Source organism: Neopsephotus bourkii, unplaced genomic scaffold, assembly GCF_033783945.1.
Source record: "Neopsephotus bourkii isolate Nb327-2 ecotype Australia unplaced genomic scaffold, CSIRO-AGI_Nbou_v1 NB_196, whole genome shotgun sequence".
NCBI classification, from domain to species: Eukaryota; Metazoa; Chordata; class Aves; order Psittaciformes; family Psittacidae; genus Neopsephotus; species Neopsephotus bourkii.
Genome location: NW_026900709.1, coordinates 11,616,989 through 11,639,809, shown reverse-complemented (window position 1 = coordinate 11,639,809; position 22,821 = coordinate 11,616,989). Strand labels below are relative to the sequence as shown.

General features: G+C 36.3%; 1 protein-coding gene across 2 annotated transcripts in view; it reads right to left on the bottom strand.

Moving 5' to 3' along the window:
• OLA1 (Obg like ATPase 1) overlaps nucleotides 1–22,821 on the bottom strand; it is a 136,654-nt gene that overhangs the window by 29,937 nt on the left and 83,896 nt on the right. For both annotated transcript variants that reach the window (XM_061380246.1, XM_061380257.1), the window contains exons 5-7: nucleotides 22,299–22,474; nucleotides 10,198–10,278; nucleotides 9,836–9,933 (exon numbers count right to left, since the gene is read on the bottom strand). In XM_061380246.1, coding sequence (XP_061236230.1) covers nucleotides 9,836–9,933; nucleotides 10,198–10,278; nucleotides 22,299–22,474 — 355 coding nt within the window. The remainder of the gene's footprint in view (nucleotides 1–9,835; nucleotides 9,934–10,197; nucleotides 10,279–22,298; nucleotides 22,475–22,821) is intronic.

The window sequence follows — 22,821 nt, the reverse complement described above, 5'->3', positions numbered from 1 at the left end:
TGCACCAAGTGAGACCACAGCCACTCTCCTCTCTACAGTTATTCAACAGCCTTCCTCTCCATCTTCTAAACTCTCAATAGAACCCACACAAAGATGACTGGTGGTTTTCAACAGCCATGTCTGAAATAATAATGACCCAAGTAATGTTGAAAGCTGGGGACACATACCCATAATCCCTATTTTCCTCTTGATTTAAAAAATTACTTGCTCTATGGACTAGGCACAAGTTCTGTTTCCATGTTGTCTAGATGAGAAAAACAGGCTAACAATGTTCATTCACTCTGAAAGGTACAGATCTTAATAATTTAAGAAGTAATAATAACTCACTACACAATAACTTAATAAATAACTACTATTTAAAATAACATCTTGCATGATTCTCCATTAGCCGATTTGTAAAGCAAAAAAGGGCAAACCCCCCCTTTGTAAAAAAAAACAAACAAAAAAACCCCAACCTACTTTTGAGGGTAAACCCTACTCATTAATGGAACAAATTCAGATTATTCTTTAAGCTCATAAACCAAACTTTGGCATACGCAGATTAGTCTCTACTTTTCTTTCCCTGTCAAATTTCTCCTGAGGTTCAAATATGCAGAAAAAGGTAACTTGATTCAGTCACAGCATTTAGCAGATAGCGTTTGAACTTCAATGAGGGAAGCATAACTGGACCTCTGTAACTTACATCACAAAGGAGATAAAATTATTTTTATAAGTCAACAATAAACTGAAAAAGCAGCAGAACTCATCTTCTCCAAGTAGATTTAGATGTTCATTTTCAATCAAAGAATAATCTTTACCCCTGGGAAATCTGAGAAGACTATTAAGACTATTTCACCTTACTTCCTTTCTCTCATCAACATTATTATATCCAAAAATCACTGCAGAGAGGGTGGCTGTGCCTGTAATATGCACAACACAAAAGAGTAAGGAAATAAGTGTTCTACTTCTTCATTAGCAATGATGTTTCTCATCAGGGACTCAAATTATGAGAGATTTTGGCACAAATATCTACAGGCTTACATGCACACTCAAACTGCTTCACTCTAAAACAAGCAAGAAAGTACTACTGAACTATTTGTCACTGGAAGTAAGATTTTAAATCTGCATCTGAGATAATTATATTGTAGAGAGATGACAGCGCTGGTACGGTGGTTAGTACCCTGGTCTCTTGTAAAATCCCTGTGGACCTGTTGATGGGGTTGCACTGATGATGCTCAGGACTAACAACCCTAGACCACGGCAGGGGGGTTGGAAGTAGATGATCTTTAAAGTCGCTTCCAACCCAAACCATTCTATGAGTTCTGTGAATGGAACACTGTAAATTACAGAACCTGGTCCTTAGTATAAAAGCTGGGTTCTTAAGCTGCTTAGCCTTCCCCTTTCTTCTGTTCTGTGACAAAGCCAAGTGAGATAAACTTTGTTTCTCCTTCACTTTTTCCACTTCTGTGTTTAAGATTTCACTGACTCAGAGTACTATGAGAGATGCTTGTTCTCCTAAACAGAAGTTAGACTGAATCTAAAAACATAAGCCATAAAAAGCAAGGTGAGAAACTCTGAAGCTAAAAATCTCATTTTAGAGTATCAAAAAAAGATATAAAACTACTGAAAATTCCCAAACTCACTGCCAGTAAAGCTACATAAAACTAGACATTGTCAAAAGCCATGCTCTAACATACAGTAAATAAGAGGGAAGCATTGTAAAGACGAATTAATTCAAAGAACTAGAAATCTGCATTCAGGCAAGCAAGCAGCACACTGCTGAGCCAGCTAAGTCTGCGAGAGCAGCATTCAGTGAAGGACCAGAACTACATACAACTTATATATCACTTCAAGCAGATTCAGAAAGCCTTTCAAAAAGAGGACTGACAGAATATGTTGTTTCTTTCCAGACAATTATCAATATTATATTGGGTAACTTGATTTTAAAGTAGAGAACACTTCCCAAAAAGATTTTGCCTATGATTTCATCAGAACCAACTTTTTTAGGGAAATAGTAAGGAAAACTGAGGCACAAAGCACAAGCTTCCCAAGAGTGGAAACTAAGTAGCAGAAAATTGAAGTAAGCCCTTTACACACCATACTGGGAAGAAAGAAGAGCATAGTGTCTGCTTTCTCCATATCCACTACATAGTAAGAAAATCTACATTCACACCTATCTCTGCATCTTGGGTTTCTCTGCAGTTTAAACATTCTTCTGGTTTATGAGGTTTGAAAAGGATGTTGCACCTCACAGAGTCAGGAACATGTCACATTGTAATGATTTTGCAACAAAGTTTACATCACTGTTTTTGACAATGACCATTTTTCTGTGGAAGGGCCTATCCTGTTGTCTATACACTAAACGCATCAAAGTTGTGTAACTGATCTGAAATCTAGTGTCACATTATTCTCTCCCTAGTACTATATGTCTTAAGTAGCATGTGTTCATAAAGGTGCCAAAAATATTTATTGAGAAGTAGCAATTCCAATGAAGATCGGTAAGAAGCAAAGTTTCTAGAGTGTTCAGACAATATGTACAAACAAAGAAACCCCTCGTTACCCTGCACAGGTTTGGGTAACTTTGTAAGTAGTTACATCTTTGGTTGTTGAAAGCTAGCATCCTACTGGTTTTGATTTTGCCTGTGAAAATCCAAGTGTCTAAATAAAATACTGCACAAATTGCTTGATTCTCCAAACTGCCATGGCAGATTAAAATAAAGTATCGCTAACAGATAGCAATTCATAAAACTACACAAGCCAGCTATAAAAGTGATGGAGCATCTGAACTCAAAGCTGCGGTTGTTCAGTGCTACAACTGCACCCACAGAATTGTGTATAAACAGCCCAGAAATTATGGTGATGACAGCCAAAAGAAAAAAATAAAAACACCGAGAAGAGCATCTGGAGAGAGAAGAAGAAAAAGAATAGAAGATGGGAAGCAAAGCTGAGTTGTTCAAAAGGGGGTTTGGTATGACATGCAGCTGGTAAGACAGGGATCATACACACAGCCATGAAGCTGAAAAGTTACTTATAGCTGCTTTCACTCAGCACAGCTTTACTGATATGAAGTGTTATTACATAGCTCTTTTGCCTTACTCTGATAGTATAATCAGCTTGATGCACATGGATGCTCTCAGAGAACATAAGAGGCTCGCTGGGGTATAGCTGTGTTGGGCTGGTGCTTGGTGTTGTGGTATGCTGGGCTGTCATGTATCACTCACAACACTGCAGAAACTGTTCCTCATTATTTTCATCATCCTGCTCTGCTGTCTGCAGGCTTTGATGGGTTGTAAGAATAGCTTGGAGCTATCTTTATCTGCTCAGGACAGGCCTTCCCCAAAACAGGAGGTTCCACCATCCCCCTTTTTACCAGTTTCAGGATGCAGTATGTAAATTACTGAGGCTTTATTTCCTGCCTTCGTACCCTACACTTCAGCTATTTTTAAGTGCCATGTTGCAACCAGGTGCACTGAATCTTTTAAAAACCAGCCTCACCATATAGCACTGCTATACGTATTTGAAAAATGTTACCCTTGTAACCCTTAGGCTCCTAAGGGACTTCACATTTGGCACAAAGCAAATTCACTATCAGAGATACTTGTGTGCAAGTCCATGCAAATGAGAAATCCATGTCCTCAGTAGCAAACTGCTCAAATTTCACACTGAAGAATCTCAGCAATTTACTCTCTTTCTATAATCCACAGCAACCGTGTGCACGTGGAGCACTGGAGTGAAGCTATGCTTTTCCTGAAAGGTATTTTTGTCTCTGGGGTGAGGTTACACACCACAGCTGAAAGCAAGGTCCCATCTTCCCCATGCTTAGAGACATGTCTTCCACACCTGCTGTTACACAAACAATATGCATTCACATTCAAACAGATGGGGGACTCCAGAAGGGGAGGCAAAAGAAAGCAAAGCAGGAAGTCTGGTGAAAGAAATCATCCAGACCAAAGGACTGGACTGGAACTAAGCCAGCAAGAATGGGATAAAACCAGGGATGAGGGAGAGACAATTTGGCAAAGACTAATGGAGAACACGTCAGCTAGGAAAAAGGTGGAGAAGAAAGTTTGGGATAGACACAACAATTGAATGAAAATCACTGGAACTGGTTAAGACAGAATACTACATGAAGCCAACCGGCAATGTCAGGCAAAGGTACTGGAAAGAAAAAAGACTGCTATTAGGTTGATAGATGATATATTAATTTGCATTCGTTAATTTGTATAAGACACAATAACTGTTTATTAAACAGCATGCACTATCCCCTACTACAGTAAGTAAGTTCTCTATGGAAAACATATGCCATCTTCTAGTTAAAACAACTTGAGCTGTACAGTACTCTCAGTCAGGCTTAGGATGCAACAGGAAGCCTGAATTCTGGATTTTGTTAACTTTGAGTATCTGACTTCACAACTTGCGCGTGCAAAACTCTGTTTATACACAGATAATATATTTGAATATTTATTAAAAACATTTCAGTTGTAAGGGAGGGGAAAGAAATGCAACATATTTTAAAAAATATAATTTTCCAAATCTGTCAGCATGGAAGACAGCATTAAAATCATTAAGCAGCTATGTCAAGAAAACATCTCAATACCACAATGGCATTACAACTTATAATTATGATTTAAAGAATCCTACATCAAATACACTTTCAAATATATTTACAAAACTTATCTGCCTAAATATCCAATGACTGTGTGACCCATAGTATACTTAAATATACACTTAATGTAATTCAGAAAATAAATGTAATTCATAAGCTGCATTCTGCTCTCACGTAGGTATCTTGCTACATGACTAATACCCTGTATTTGCAAATAACTGTTTGCTCTAAATGATATAATTCTGTGTCTCTGCAGAGCTCCAGTAACAGCAACATCCCTCCTTTTAGAAGACAGGTGACTTTTAGGTATTTGGTCCAAATAAGGATTTTTTTTGTTGTTGTTTTAACAAAATTTGCAAAGTTCATCTATTTGAGACAGCATTTGAAAAGGGCTGAAACTTGGACAGTGCAAGGAGCTGTGTTTCTGTGGGACTAAGATGGAGATGTTTCACACTTTTATTGCATCACCGTATTTCTAGTTGTAATTGAGATGGATCTGGCCTGCAGCTGTTCCTTCCTTTATTTCCTGTGATTTTATTTACTATGATTCTTAAATATACATCTCCTTATACTACTTGTTAAGTCATCTTTTGGTTCAAGGTATATTACATTAATATTAGCATTTCCATTAATCTTTGCTTTTAAAATGTTTTCTTGAAGGGTCTCAAACTAAAATGCAGGTAAAATGCTAAGGAAGAACTTTCAGCCTTTTTGTTTTTTCTTAAACAGAGATGAAATATTTATCATGAACCGGTTTAAGAAGAGTCTGTGCAAAAATAGTATCTCCAGGACTTTTTAAAATCAGAAATAAATTAAGGGTGGAAGGGGAGGTTTGGAAGCAGAGGAGCTTTTTGCTGTTGAGTTTCTTTGGTGAACTGAAGCCATGAAAACCTTCTGGACAGAGGATATTCTCTTACCATCCTCTTGCTCTAACAGCACATGGCATCGCCTTGGTCTTTTGCTCAGATGGTAAACACACAACTATTAGATCTATTCTACCACTGGGAGCGTACCCACAGAAATACAACCAAGAACACCAAGTCCCCGTTTACCACCAGAGAATAACTTACTTTCCTAACTAAAGTGAAAGACTGAGTGAAGCATACTAATTGATACTCAAGCCTATTGAGTCTTCCTTGTACTTTACCCTTGATATCTCTTTCTTCATGTCAAATTTCCCCCCCCTCCCGTTCCCCCCCCCTTTTTTTTAATATTTGGAACATCTGAAGCAATATGGAAAAGATGGCTAGAAAAGGATTATTCCCCCTCATACTACAAGATCTAAGGAGCATCAAATGAAATTATGATGTGACAGATCCAAAACAAGCATAAGGAAGTACTTCTCCATATAGCACATAGTTAAACTATGGAAATCACTGCTCCAGGATATTGGGATGCCAAAAGTATACTTGAGTTCAAAAGGTCAATGGCTAAATTCATAGAATAAAAATCAGTCAAAAATTATTAACCACAAGTATATTGTATCTAGCATAGTCAGTTCCACAATAACAGATTGCAAGAAGCTGGACGCATACGCTCTCTTTGCTTAATCTGTTCCTATAATCTTCCCTGGACATCTGTTAGTGGCCTGTCAGAAACATGATACCAGAAAAGACAGACCTTTCATCTGACCTAATTATGCCTTTTCTGTTAGAAAATGCTATAAAAATTAACAGGGAAAAGGTTACTTATTATAGCATACATACCACATTTTTAAATACACAGGAGTAAGATACTTCAAAAGGTACCCTGTCCCATCAACACCCAACTTATTTTTGTTAACAGAATGTCTATCATAACATTTTGAGAAACAACCCCTTGAAAGAAATGTTCATACACATTTGGTTACTCAAAAAGCCTGAGTTATATCAGAGAAAACAATGTTTAAAAAAACGGTAACAAGTCTCAGACAACTTAGTTATGATCTTACAGATACAAGAAAAACTTTAGCAGCATAATCAGCTCTTTAAATGACAGTCTGCATAGGATTAAAAAATTCATTACTTTAGACTTGAGAAGTTAAAAGATCCATCTATGCAACTCTGATACATACAGTATTCCTGGTGCTCACTGCCAAGAGTAAGTTAAATATACTGAACCAAACTATGTCAAGCATGGTCCACTACACCTGCTCTTTAATTAGCTCAATATATTTCATAATTGGAATCCATATAATGACCTGCTAAAAGCACCCTCTCTAGCAAGGCTAAAAGGTAAACTTCTAGTTAGGTGAAGGGCTGATAAATCTCATGTCCTGGATTTACCTGACATCCTGTGACTCAGAAAGTAGTTTAAACAGAAAATTAACAGGCTTATTTAGAATAGTTTCATGGTAAAACTCAAATACATGTATACCATGTTAAGGTATTAGACCCATATAAAAACCATTAGGAATTATTAAAAGAAGGGCTTAAGTATTCATTTAGAGCACAGCAATATGCAGTAAGAATGGTTTCAGTGGATTCCCCCATACAACATCATGATTACTGTCATCTGATCATAACACAAGTGCGACTAACACAGCTGCCATGTCAGCTTCTCTTCAGGGGCTAGGTCTTAATCATAAATCAACTGAATGACTAATTCAACATTGTTAAAACCAGCAAGTAACTGCTTGGAGCCATTCCAGTTTTTACATCTTTCAAAAGGTCAATACACCTACTCAAACACACAATAGTCCTATCTTTCACAGTGTTTTCTTCTTTTCTTGGATTGAAAAATAACATGTTAGCACTTAAATGTAAGTGTGTTTTAACTAACAATTAAAATGTTCATTAATTCTGAAAAGAGTGACCCAGTAAAACAAAGACAATTTTAGTTTTCCTCTCTACGTGCAATCAAAAAGCCCCTCCTCTCCTTTGCTGCTTTAAACACTTTTATAGTTATAGAAGTCTTATGAAAACATTTTACTGCTGAGCGTTTCCTGCATTAACCTTACTTTTGTTATAGCAATATTAAGAATTAAGCTCAGAAATAAACTTTTTCAACTTGAATGACTAGTTTAAATGTGGCTTGCATTTCAAATATGAACCTCTACCCCTCAAAATAATAACAAAAATCACAAAGTAAGTGGCATCTAACAGTAAAATATATTCTAATCATTTACATCTGCTTGCACCACACAAATGACAAAAGCCTACCGTTAGCATCCTTCATAGAAAACATTTATTCTGCTCTTAAATATAAAAGCTATGTTGCATAAACAGAGGATTTAAAGCTGTGGCAGAGTGGCTGAATGAAAGAAAATGGCAATCTTTCTGGTTCTAGTAGATGCCTTTCCCTATCACACAATGTTTCCCACTCATAAATACATGACAAATACTTCCTCAATCATTTTTTACGAGCAGGGATGCACAGGGGGTAGTCAATGGCTAGCTTGAGGGAAAATAGGAACAGCAGGAGGCAGAAACTGTACTGAAAATGGCTATGTGGTAAATTCTCTTCTGGAACATCACTCAGCTACCCAGGCTTTGATCTTTCAGCTACAATTACACTCATATCCATGAGATCTGGGTATACTTTTTAAAAACTAAATCATTAATTGTAATAGAAACAGTTAAACCATTTCACTATACGACTTCTCAACTCAAACATCTTATTTTCTACAAATTAAAAATTGCAATTTAAACAAAGATTTGCTTTCAATTGGGTTTAACTATGTCATCATTACAACTAGTCTCACAAAAAACATGGGGTGACTGGCGACAGCTAAATCACAGACTGGCGTCTCCTAAGTAGTCTGTCTACCATTAGGGTCTGGGAAATGGTATTTACTGTACAATTAGAGCCAGTGAACTCTACCTGTAATCATCCAAATACAGGTGTGAGGATCCTTTTTTTGGACAGGGAAACCGACTCATCCATTTTCACATAAACTTCCTTGTCTGTAGTTGTCGTATTATAGCAAACCTTAGGAAACCTCAAGATTTGTACTTGGAAAAAAATACCACCTGACTATAACAGAGCAAATACTACTGTCCTGATTTTAAAGAATTTTCTTGGGTAGAACCACTTTCAATGTTTAAAACATCCTACCCAAAAAATATACAACGATGGAGCAAATTCATTTAAAATGATACAATTTGGCTAAATATGAAAAGCTTACATTATGACACTGATAATCAAGTTTATTCCAAAGTCTGTGTTTTAGAGGCTGAGAGGGTTTGCTATTAAATAGGTTAAATTTTGTTCTTTAATACTAACACAAAATGTCTTGGAGTATCAAAAGGACAGTTTTAGTTGCAGTAATTTCACAGAATTTATTCTAATGATTTATTGGAGTTAACCATCTGACATTAATTATTGTTTTGGCTTCCAGTCTATGAATGTTTATTTTTCAGTTTAAAGCCTTCTCACTCTTTGATATCATATGGAAATGAGAATTTTTAATGGAAAATTGAAACCATGTGCATCTAAGTACTTAATGAAGTACAGGGAGAAACAGAGGGTGTACTTTAGGAGAATTCAGATATTCCGCTTTAGATACTTTTGATTTGTTTGGATGACTTACACGCATATATCTGTTCACAAACATACATTTATACATTTTCAAAGTATCTCACAAGTACAGTGCTTAAATACATGAATACTAAGAAAAGGTATGTTGTTTGCTTGTTGGTTTTTTGGTTGTTTCTTTTTAACTAAATGCATGGCTCTAGATTTTTCTTCATCATACACTAATCTGTTCCCTCCTCCAAAAATCAAATACTTATCCCATCTAGAGTTTCCAGTGACAAGCTAAATGCTGTACTTCTCAAGAGCGGATTCCCACCATATGTCTACCATGTTGGGACTGGATCTTCATCCAGTTCACTGAATGTCTGATAGGTTGATTTTGTAACCATCATGCACTTAAGTCATAATATTGATGTCAGAAGTACTTGACTAAAACCTGTGCTGTTCATGGCATTAAAGCCCATCAAAACAGGCCTGTAAACCATAACTAAAGTGCAAGCAGTGGCAAGGAAGGCACGCACCCAACTGCAAACAGAACAGTACTGTTAAAATGCTCAGTGTTGCCACAGTTTGAAAGATCTCTCTGCAGCTTGCATAGCTTTAGTCCTTTGGCATTCATTGTTGCACTCAAGCAACATGCCAGTGGGAGCATAACAAGTAACAGAAGTGCAACATTAGTGTTTATTCCCGTTTTAATTAATATCCTTGGTGATTTTAATGGCAAGGAATCACTCACCATTGACAAAAATGTGAAATAGAAACATAAATTTAGATATATAACCTGAACACACTCACCACTTGTTTTTCTTCCTTATGTAGTCTTTTTCAGAGAGATTAACCAAGTAGATCATAGGTTTTGATGTAAAAAACAAATGTTTGTTCAAAACATCAATCTAGAAGTAAAAACATAGGAGGAGAATTTTAAGAACAAGTTATAACAACTTGAATTAATTTTATGACCATTTTCCTCACGGCACGTCTGAAAAGGCAACAGAATTAAAGCATAATCTGTAGACCACTGACAAACAGAGAATCAGCTGATAAATTTAACATTCACTGTACTATGAATATGAAATTGAAAAACAAAACAAAACTTTTTAAAAGACAGTAACAGGTAGCAAAATTAGTCAATGCATGGGATAATGTTTATAGCCTACCTCTTTGTCATTCCAATCATGATAGAAGCGGACAGCTTTCTTTTCATCTATTACCCATGTCTTGATTTTGCACATTACATCCTATGCAAGATCAAGAAAAAAACAAAGTCAAAAACTCAGCTGGATATCAGACCATTCTCTTCCATATACAAGGCATGTATATATTAAGAATGAAAACATACATACAAGTTTAAAATTAGGATATACCTTTTAAAAACAAACTTTTATTCTCCAATAAAAATAGAAAATGCTGTTTTATGTCTCTAAAGAGCAATATCGATTATTAAAGTGATACAAATCCTATAATTAGGAAGTTAAATGCACAACACTCAAGGATCATCTCTTGCCACCACAAAAATTAGCAGAGCTCATAAAGTCTATGTAAAAATCTGTACATTTTAGATTGCTTTTCAAACTCAGTAAGACGCGACATTTCAGCATCCAGCGGGAGAGACCACATACAATATAAACATGCCATTAAGAAAAGGGAATAGGTGGGGAAAAAAACAGCAAATATCTTTTTTTTTTTAAATTGTGAGCAAAAGAAATTGAGCCTATTATTGATGATCCACCCTTCAAGAAATTAATTCAAATGGCCAAAGCCCTTTTTATTCCACATTAATTTTTCGCCAACACCTTCTCCCTCCCCCCCAAAATGAAACCTGCCAAAGCCTCCATTACACAATGGCAAGAGCCTTGCACTGGTGACCTCCAACCAGCTGCATTCACTTTCAGAACATCTCTCTCGGCAGGAAATCTAAAGGCCTTTTAGTTAGCAAGCTAGTGTGCATTCAGAAGGAGTAACTGCAGGAAGAGCCCAATGTGCTTTGTTTCTCTGGCCTTTCTTCACAGAAAGATTAATCATCTGTGAAATGGAAACGGCAAACAGCAAGTGACACAAACTGAACCCTTCAAGCCTTTCCTCATCAGTTTTGTGGTCGTGAATCCGAAAGCTGCGTGTGGCATGGTTCTCCTTACAGGCAGGTGTTAATAAAAGGCTCTTGGGTCTGAAAGGTCAAACTTGGCTCTTCTAGGACTAGTACATTTTAGAGTTGCCTATTTTTTGTTGTAGATAATTTATGATCACGCTTTAAATAATGCATTTGTTAGGTTATAATTGATGCAAATGAGAATTAAGATCCTTAAAATACAAGGAAACATTCCCTAAGCCACTGAGAGCACAATATTTTTTGCACTTAACGCTGTGTGGTTGAAGTACATTTATAAACAACCACAAATAACATCAGTATTTACTACAGTCTTTTCTAGTCTTGCAGTTGCTTTAGTGAAGAAAAAAAAAGAAAAGTAAAAAAAAAAAAAAAGAAAAAAAAAAGCTCTTCTAAATCTTCAGATCCTGATTTGAAACCCTCCAGGAACAGGACTCCCCACAGGTTTTAACAAGGAAGGGGCAAGCTAAAACTTTTAATGAAATCTAACATGTTCTGCCTAAGAATAATCACTTTTACTCTCCTATAACTGAATTTCACTCATAAATGTTTAAAAGTGGCTAATATAACACCATTTCCTACAAGGAGAAGATCAAAGTGCTATATTACAAATGCATTATGATTAAAAAAGCACTGTGCAGCTTTGCTATTAACTGTTCTTTAAACCCTAAAAGGCTTCCCATAGATCTCACTTGGCACTGCATATACAACCTTTGACAAGTAATGTAGACCATTTTTATTCATTGCCTAAAATTGTAGGCAATTATGTGCGTCACACTGGCCACCTGCAAATTCTGAATGCCTGCTCCAGTTGTCAGAGCAAAAAACTAATGTCGGAGGGGATTAATCTAGGGGGAGAGAGTCCTCTTTAATGGCTCCAGCAGGTGAAATGGCCCAGCTGGTTACTATGATGAGTGGCCAGAACAGCTTATGTAGAGACATGCAACAAGATTACACACAAGGAAGAAAACAGTGGTAACATCTTATCTTTAACCCTATGTGCTTTTTATTTTTTAATTAATCAGTACAAACAAGATAAGGGAAGCAATTCTACCAATAGGTACTTTTCATTGAAGATCCTTATCCTCTGCTTTTGTTTAAATAGATAGGTAAAAATCAACACAACCTTCAGGATTCCTGTTCAGCACTGAAGGAATTCCGATTACACACTATTTTGGGTTTTAACCCAATTCTGTAGGCACCTGCCACGTGGCTTTCAGCATTACAGTTCTCCCCCAACAGCAATATACTATTGAATATAAATCAGAGTCGATAAAACACTGATATTAAAAAACCCACATAAAAGTTATCAAAGACAATCTTTTAGGTTTAAGCAACAAGGAAATGTTTTTTAATCACACTGCAACGGTAGCTACATAACGCAGAGCCTCCAGGAATTTCAAGCATCGATGCATCAAATAAAGTTTGCTCTTTCTAAGCCTAGCTAAGCACTTAGCTGCCCATCAGAATTTCTCCTCCACATTCATTCACCTACTGCAGCAACACATCTAAACCCAGACCTAATTTCTCAGAGTTCTCATTTACGTACCTGACTTGATGCTGTTTGAAACTGTTGTCCTAAAGGACCTGTAACATGGCTAACTTTGTCAGGAAAAGCTGACCAACTGAATATGTTGGGAGACCTGACGGCTGAATACTTGCACGTTGGATTTACAAAGAAGGTGGCAAAGTATTGGAAAACATTCTTTAGCTAAAAGGATGGAAACATAAAGGCAAATACAGCACTTCTGTCTGAAGCTGGTGGGGCAGTAAGACACAAAGAATTTCTCTGACAGACTATCTGGGTAGTTGTACCATGCAGAAGGTAAGGCAGATAGTTTAGAAATAAAAAAAAAAGGGACAAATTCCCCTGCATCAATGGTGATGCCCCATTTAAATGGGATTTAATGTGACCTCTTAAAAATTAAATACTAATTTAAAGTAAAGACAACTATTTCCACATACTTCTTTTTCACTCAGCTGCCCCAATACTCCAAACACCAAAAAAGCAAAAAGCACATTTTAAGGCTCTATCTCATATAGCACCGTTTTTAGTTTTATTAATTACTTCTGTTTAGGCCTGATGAAAGAGTATGAACTGACCTTTTTCACTATCACTGTAACACACACATTTAATTGCTATCTAGTTAAGTCCGAGATGCTTAATAACAGAATGCAGAGCAATGATCCACTTTGTTTCATTAGATCTGGCCTCTCCAGTAGCACACATTGAGGTCAATCTGTCAACAGCAGAATGACCCATTTCTCCTTGTTCGATGAGAGAGGTATTCTTATTCTGTTTTCCAGCTAGCAACGTTATAGCAAGAACCATTTAAAAAGCCATCAAAACCACCTCCAAAATCCAATTTACTTACAGTTGTCAAGACATACGAAATAGAGCAAACTTCATGAATATCAAATACCATTGTTTTAAACATCAGTTAACTTCTGACTATATCCTTGGCAACATATTTAACACATGTGAAAACTTAGTAATTTAGCCATATGCAATATGGTGATTTTAATTTATGTTCTGCTCTCATTTTCCAAAGGCAGCAAGTAGTCAACCCACAAATGCTAAGCAGGACTTAACAGTAAGTCCCAACAGTATAAAATAACTCTAAAGAAACACATTTAAATTGCATTAAGGAGATTTATCACGACATGCTCATGAGATCCTCCTGTGTAGGAAAATGTGCATACATTAATATACTCTCTGGATGGATGATAGTAATAACGTGTGCCAATGCCAAATTCTGCTTACAGCATGAGGGACTAAACTGAAGCTTGGAAAACTCACTTGCCTACTTGGCATCAGAGAATTGTGACGTTTTTGTTGTAAATTAGCAGGGCATGTAATTAACTTCTGCAAATTTAATAAAGAAGTAAGCAGTTGTGAGGATTATCACTTCACACTTCAAAGTGCAAGTGAATTCTCTGTGATCCTACAGGCAGTGCAAAAGTCTCCGGTACTACAGAGAGCAACTGTGAGTACAGTAGGCTTTCTCCCCAGAAACACCTCCCGTGGTGGAGGGGAAGTATGGAGTGTTTCTCATCACCTTATTCATTCCCTTCAGAACTTCCAAGCTGTAATAAATTACTTGCTCCCTATAAACATATCAAAAGCAGTTGAATATTCTTTCTTAAAATGTTTCCATTGACAAAAATTCCATCATTTTCACTGCTCTGCTCCTCAGAACAGCTATAAGGAGCCCCTAAAACGTTACCTGTAGCTCTTAGCCTCACTTTTCATACAGAAGTCCATGCCATGACATACCAATAATGAAAGTAGTAGTGTGTAATTAATATATTCAGACTTCCCTAAGAAAACTGACTCAATGACATAAGGTATTTAATTCAAAAAACACTGCACACACTAAATGGAGTGAACACTACCTAACCAGTAGGTCTTGGAATGTAAATGTAAACCCAATGTGTGGTTTTGGTATCGCTCCAGACAAATTATTTGCATTTCACTAGTTATCATCTTTCATCAACAGCCTAAAAAAAGACTGTGTTAATGACACAGACTTGAGAACAGTAAATTACTAAGAACATGAATCATGCACCTAGTGACCAGAACTACTGGACAGACAGTGAAAGCAAACAATGTTTTTCAATACAAAAAAAATCAACTTCATACACTTGCTGGGTGGGAGACATGGAAATGTGGCTACAGTATTTACTAGGTACCCTTTTCGAGAGTGACTGAGAAGACCTGAGAGTCACAAGCAAATGAACTGTACTGTAATTAAAAGACTAGTACAGTCTTTGATGTCTAATGTCCAATTTGAATAATTCCACACTTATCTCTGCTGAAATACTGAAAAACTGGAGAAAAATAGGTTTTGAAAAAGTTCCTAAATATGAAGACAGCTTAAATCTCATGCTTTTATTCTTATTGCATTCAGACATATATATAATTAACAAAAATCTCAGTACAGGGCTTTTCACATTAGCATACAGAAATGAACTGGCTAAAAGTTGAAGCTTGACAAACTAAAGCTGTGTCTTATTTCTAACAGTAAAGATAAGTAATCACTGGCACAGCTTATGCACAAATTTATCTCTAGTTAAAAATATTTAACTAAAGATTAATTCCCCCCCCGAGATGCATTCTATTTTTACTACAGTTGTGAGAATTAAACTTGGATATGCAAGGGATCAAACTAGGTAATAATTAGTATTCTGTCTGGCCTTCAAAATGGCTATGATAGTTTTCCAGATACAGATAGAGAGCTCTGCTATTTGAGATAAAGAGTACTCATAACTATTTCAACTGTGCTGCACCAAAACCAATTCATTGTGTGCACACCGATTTCCTTGTTAACGGAAGGTGTATGGTGTGCACCGTGCCCATTGTCCTGCCATCCATCACTTTCCTTGGAAATCTTTTTCAGTTCTATTTAGCATAGCTTCAGCTCTCTGCATTTCCTGGAGGTTTCTGGTGTTTTAAGAGAGTGAGGCTGACGTGACAAAGTAAGAATTTATTGTAAAAACAATGTTTTGAGACAGTGGGGTTTTTTAAAGGACAATTAAGACAAATTTTTCAGTTAAAAAAAAAAAAAGGCTGGGTCATGTTTTTCAGTTGTATTAAGTGCTTAAATAAGCTGTAGCAGCTGGGTGCAAGAAAGAGAACAAGTCAGGTACTGCATCAACTGGAGTGAGAATGAGCTCCTCTGTGGTACAAAACAATGTCTAATCTCTTACAATTCCCTTGCTCACTGACTTCAATAAAAATACAATGGGAAAAGTAATGGATTTAGGACAAGTGTATTATTCTTTCTTCAATACCTTCTAACAGAGCCAGTACAAGCTGTACATGATATAAGATTTACTCAGAGCTAGATGACAATAATGTTTATGAACCACAGCAAGTACTTCCATCCAAAACATCCTACAAGCATTCCAGGCAATGTAATTCATGTCAATAATCCCCAAATTGTCTTGTGTGGGTCATCCTTGGGGTTGGGTTCTAAGGCTTTATACGTAAAATGGTATTACCACCAGTAGCTTCTCAAAGAAAAACACAAGCAAGAATACAGAAGGCAGTCTATCTACAGGTGATTATTTCTAGCATTCAGAAACTCAGAACACGTAAATTGCACTTAAAAGTAAAGTGAAACATCTCCCATATAGAGTTCCACTAAACCTTCCTTACTGCATTAGTCTACATATGCTTAATTCCAAATAAATCCCATGCTTGAATGCATTTGTTCTAGATGTGAATTGTTTTGGCATATGTATATGCTATTTAAAAATTATACCATAGCTTGATCTAGACATACCAAGACAGATATCATTTACAAAAGTAATTACTTAACCCACCGTTCAAATCTACACAGGAAAGACCAGCCTTGCCAGAAAATATTTAAGCATTGACTTTGCTTTGTCTACAGATAACACCAAAAAAATCCGAATGTGTAGTTACACATTATGTACTTTTAAGTCAGGCTTTACTAGCAATTAATTCACAAACATCTGCCATGAAAATTTTCCTGTTACATTCAAAATGTTCTCCAGAATGAACTTTAATTTCCTCTAAATACCACATTAAGCACAGTAAATGGTCCACTAAAGATTTTAGGCATAATTATATGCATTAAGAATATAAATATTTTCTTGATTCCCTATGATTTAACATTTAAGTTACTAATTGTAACAGCCATCAGCAGAATGTATGTCAACACGTACGCATACGCTGCTCCTTTCCTTCTATCTCCAGAAGAACAAACTGGCCTCTCAAACTCTGCTCACAAAAAGAGACCAAAGAAACTGGAAAGGGGTGAAATACAATTCATCGCTGTATTTATCTTCAACCTGGAATGGAAGAAAGGTGAAAATTCCCAACTGACATCATCAGTTAGAGGAAATAAGAGTTCATCCATCCGTGAGAACTCTGGTGAGCACTTGCAGAACGAGGTCAGCGAATTCTGCTCTGCACCATCCCATTCATCAGAATATTGTACGAAGAAAGATTTTCACCCTGTTTTCACCTAGAATATACTGGTAACGAGAAGAAACAGAATCTCCCAGCTCTCTGCTGTTTGTATCCCTCACACTGTATCAGTCATTCCAAATGAACAAAGAGACTATGTTTGAAACAGTTACTGTATTATCAGGAGAGGACCAAGATGTTGAATGGAAAGGATAAAGGAAGGGATTAAAGCTACTTAAAACATCATTAAGAAGATTTTTCTTTACTGCTTATAGTACCTATATACCAACAGAAACTTATACTCTATGCCTATTGTCATTGTACCAATTATTAGTTCACTGCCCATCGCAGTAACAAAACAAAGCTTGATGCCTTTCTCCCAAGTTAAACATGCATTAGACAGTTCTGGTACCATTACACTAAAAAGGAGTCTTTAAATGTTCTTTTCAGAACTGTAATTACTTTTGGTCTTATAAAATATGTTTAATTCGAAAAACTAATCTTATTTTAAAATCGACAGACTTTGACAATGGAATTTAGATATATCACAGGATTCGCAAAAGCATACCTTTCAACTGCAAAGTGGAAGTTCAAATGCAGTGAACATTGATCCTGACCTGTAAAAAAGCCTTTTAACTGAATATTGGAAGTTCAAACACTGTGGACATTGATACTTTGTCTTCATATGACTAACATCAATAACCTATGTGAGCTCAACTACAAATGGTATTATTGCGGTCAGATATATAAATCACAATAACATTATCACTAGGAATTATTTTGTGCTGGAATTCAAGATTCAGCGCAATAACAACGGGCTAAAGGAATAGCTACCTGTTGCAGAGGGTCAGTCTCTAAAGACTAGAACTGAATCACGTGGGAAGGATAATGGAAGAGAATCCTGCAATAATGTTCACTTAACTATATTATATTGTATTAACTTGAAGACTTCTGTCTCCAGGAATAAAAATCTTATAAATTAATTAATGTATTCTTTTAAAAACAAGTTTAAAAATGTGTACATTGTGATCTATAAATTCATACATATTTGAATTTTACTTTGAAATCTCCTGCTACCCAAAATGACAGGTGAATAATAAGATAATAATAAAGTTTAACTCAGTATCTTTCTCATGTCTCTGCAGATACCAGCACCAGACAAATTTAAAATATAAAATCAAAATTACTCCGATTGCTTTTTGAAATTATATTCACAGTGGTTTAAGACATGCAAATCAGGGGTATTTTTATTCTATATTATCTCTTCAGAAGGTTATAGCCAAAATAATATTTAAAGGTATCCTGAGTCTGAAAGTACAGTGCCCTTAGTAAAAGCAGACAGTAATTCTAAGAAGGCAGTGAGAACACTTGCAAAACAGACAAAAATATACATGTAAAGGAAGCTATTCTAAACCTGTGTCAACATTTCATGTTGCTGATCTTGGACCATATTGAGTCATTGATTTTTAAGTAGCACTTGAAAATTATTTCATTGATGGCTCCTTAACAGCCGTTGGCTATTTTATTTGTGCTGACAGGGGATTGAGAAATCAATTCTCAGAAAGACAGGATGAACAGTTAACACTGTGTTCAACTGCAAAGCCAGGTCACTGCACAAAGGTGAACTTCGCAACTGTGTGCAGTGTGGGCTTATGTGAAAGAAAAATGATAATTAACATGTCAGAACACAGGTGTGAGTAGGCAGACAATCAAATACAAATCTCAGATTTCAGAACAGGTGACTGATACAGACTGACAGTTTTCTTTTTTTCTCCTCCTAAATCTTTTGGAGATTTCAGACTATGAAGTAACAGTTGTGGAGGCTTACTGATAGAGAGAATCCTCTAAAGCAGACAATTACTACTTATGAAATAAGAAGAATAAATTCTACTTTCAATTAGGTTCCATGAAACACAGAGTGAAATCCCCTTTCATGACAAAAACAGCTTTACACAGGTCACATGGAGATTATACCCTCTCTGAAATCAGCAACTTTTCCTTAGCTTTCATATTAAGGTTGTTATATTCAACAAACTACCAAAGGAAAACCAAACTTGACTAAGATCAATATTTTTTCTTTTCTTTTCTCACCTTCTTGTTTCTCTAAGCTTATATAGTGTTGGTCTTCAATAGATCTCAAAGTGCTCTCAAAAATGTGCAAAGAAACAAAAGAGGCAATTGAAGCACTTGATGTTTTTGGTCAGCAAAGGCATGCAAGACAATGAAAAGTCTGAAAGTGATACAGGTAAGAAAGCTTGCAGTATCTTTCTCTGAATTAACACAGGACTTTCACAACTCTCAAACAGTTAAAACTTAAGAAATTCTTGTTTTTACCTTAAATGACTCCTAAAATGATAGCAAAAGGAAAACAATGAAAGAGACCAAAACAACACTGTGCCTTAAAACCAAAACAACCTACAAATGCTAAGGGCTTTTTCCCTTGTAATTGCCTAGCTTTCCTAGGGAAAAAGACTGGGAACACTCAGAGTACAGATAAGAGCAGTTTGTTGTGCACCTCTGTGATGGAAATAAGAGAGCATTAGCAGTGGCTATATATTATACTGGTAAATAACTTTAAGAAGCAAATCCCGGTAAGTTTTCTCACAGCCCTTCCCTTCTACCCTACCCCTTCCCCTTTTCTGAAGAAAATCTGTTCGGAAAAAAGTATTAATTCCAGTCTATACTGTCTCTTAATCACTTTTCTGCCCCGGAAAGAGGAAGCCTTGGACAGCAGCACCAAGCTGCACAGAAACACTCCTACAAATTTGTACTGGACAGTGAATTATCTCTGTGCCAAACCCAAACAAGCTAACTCCAAAATGCAACAGATTTTGGAAGTGCACAATGATCAAACAGCCAAAGCACTCCTAAGATTTGGCTACTGCTTTAGGAAGGCATAATCTTTACATTTTTTTTTTTCCACCAGTCTCCTATGGTTTCTCTCCTAGTAGCATTAGCCATTTACTACACAGCTCATCACACAATATACAATATAAATGCAACCACAGGCCTTCTCCGTAACGCACCATGTTAAAGGGCAAGAGGCAAAGCAAACTGTGCAGGAGACCCTCGCAACCCAGTGGCTGAACACCTAAACAAACCCATCTAGTCACTGGAAAAGCCCAAGAATTGCTGTTACAATCTTACAACTACACATACCTATCTGTAGAAGCAAAAACTAGGTCTAAGGAACAATTTACCACGAAAAGCAATCAGGCAGAGCTTTCAGTAAAAAGGTCCATTTTACTAAGATCCACTGTCTACCTTGCAATTCAAGCATACAAGCCACAAAGGAAGACAAGCAAGAACATCCAAGATCAGCAGGGCTCACAGATGTTATGCCCCACAGCACTTCCCTGAACAGATTCCCTAGTGACTGTAGTTCCTGTGAGCAGCCTTTGTCTCACAGGGAGCATTAATTTGTGCCTCCCCATTCTGTTTGGCCACCCCTTTCCATGAAACAAAGGAATTTAATGCCTTTGAAACCTCTATTGTTGTTGACAAACTCAGCTGAAACTGGTCAAGCGTAGCTGTTACTGAGAACAGAACTGGCAGAGCAACAGGACTTCAAGAACTTGGTGGGGTTTGTGCATGTGTTCATAAAAAAAGGATTAAAAAACCCCAAAGAATGATGGGAAGCGTAAGTTACAAACACAATATGACAAAGTCACTTTGATGGGTGAACTACAGATTAACAGGAGACTGAGAGGACAAGGATGAGAAAATAAAGCTGGGTACTTACAGACTAATAATGCAGCCTTTAACGTTTTCTTTAGTTAATTTGTGTTTCTAGCTTTGAGGATTTTATTTACTGTCTCACTTGATTTGAGAATAATCTGACATTTTTTATTTTCAAATACACACCAAATTCCTGTAGTGAAAAAATGAGTTAAGAGCAGTTCTGTCATGCAACAGTAACTGTAACTTAAAACTGAAATAATTTTCATCATTTCATACCAATATAAAATTCAGCCTTAGAATTTTTAATTCTCCATGGACAGGACTTCTACTTGCCCCTTTCTTTAAGATTTATTAAAAGGTGAAATCTTATTTGAAACTGTAGGAACAGTAAAAATCACTGCCCATGTATACCTGAGGCTAGGCTAACACATCAGGTAAGACCTTAAATGAAGGTCCTAATACCTTTTCTCTCTGGGCTTACGGGAAAGCCTTCAAATCATCCAACAATAGTTATTTTTATTGGCTCAGACCAATCAAGGAATAAAGTACTTTTCTAGCCAGATGAAGATTCGTTCTTCACCAACAGAAGCTACCAAAGAAGTGATTTTTAACACAGAATCATGAAGGTGAACACTTTGGACAGGGATGTTCATTTTCAGCTCCTATTCACTCCCAAACACTATACCAATAAACTAACACCAGCACTAAGGTGACATTGTTTTTCTTACTTGCTATCTAAAAAGCCATGGGAGAAAACACTATTTTTACTACTTAAATGTGAAGCATAAATAGTTGATTTCCACACTGATACACTGCTCTAATAATTAGTGAATGTGCTTTATATACCAAATGAAATATTTATGCAAGATTAATGAAGAAAAATTAATAACTACACTACTGGCAAAGTACAGCAGACTCAAAAGTCAAGTGGCAGTAAAATAATTATTTACAAAAAATATACTTGGAAGTTGATAATAATTATTATACATTTCTAATTTACAAAGAAACACCACTAATACCCGTGATAATTGAGCTCATTTAAGCAGCTTTCCACAACAACATTCTAAAATTAATTTCAACTAACACTCTTTTATTTAACGTGTACTAAAGGACACAAAGTGCACCTACACCAAGAAAACATTCACTTGGCAGCTACAGGAACGCTAGTATCAACATCAGACTAGAACTTAACACCAGTAATAACTCAGAAGGGACTGATGGACTTTGAATTACAGCTAAACACCCATGTAAGTTTGATGAAGAACTGGCAATTCTCATATAAAGCTGCGTCAGCAAGGAAACAACAGGTTAATTTAAAAAATGACAATTAGCTTTATCAGTGAAATTTTACAGTCAGCATGTCAAATAACCCATTCTAATCAACTCATAATAATGATTAGTTTAAAATACACATAAAAATAGTAGTAGTGCATCGTATTATACATGTGGGAGATTAATAACTAAATCCAACAATACAAAAACTTCAATTCAGCACAGAGTACTTAATGACCTAGTTTTATAGGTCATATACTTACATATTCAGGTTTTAATTTCTTGTCTCCGCCTCTTACAGCTACTTTTTCAAGCTTGTCTATACTCTGCATGATCAGCTCCTCATCTTTAAGTCTCAGCTCCTCATGTATTATTTCAATGTCACGAACAGGATCTACACTTCCTTCAACATGAGTGATATCATCATCTTCAAATGCTCCTAAAACAGAACACAATTTACACATTAAGCTAAAGAGAAAAGTATATTTTCAACATGCTGTGAAGAGTCACAAGAGTTTCAGATAAAAAGTAAATCAGTAGGTCTGTCATACTGCCCAGTAGGTACACAAATGTCACTGTAATATTTTACATCGTACTGTTTCAGTCTGTTAATTTACCTATCAACTCCAGAATCCAAAGGTTTTACATTATGCTGTTTCAGTCAGAATCCAAAGCTTTATGCAGACACAAGGTATAGCACTTTGCCACTTCAGCAGAACACGTAACACCTCTTTAAGAGTTGCTTATAAATAGGAACAGGCTACAGAATTGTCCTGAAAACAGGTA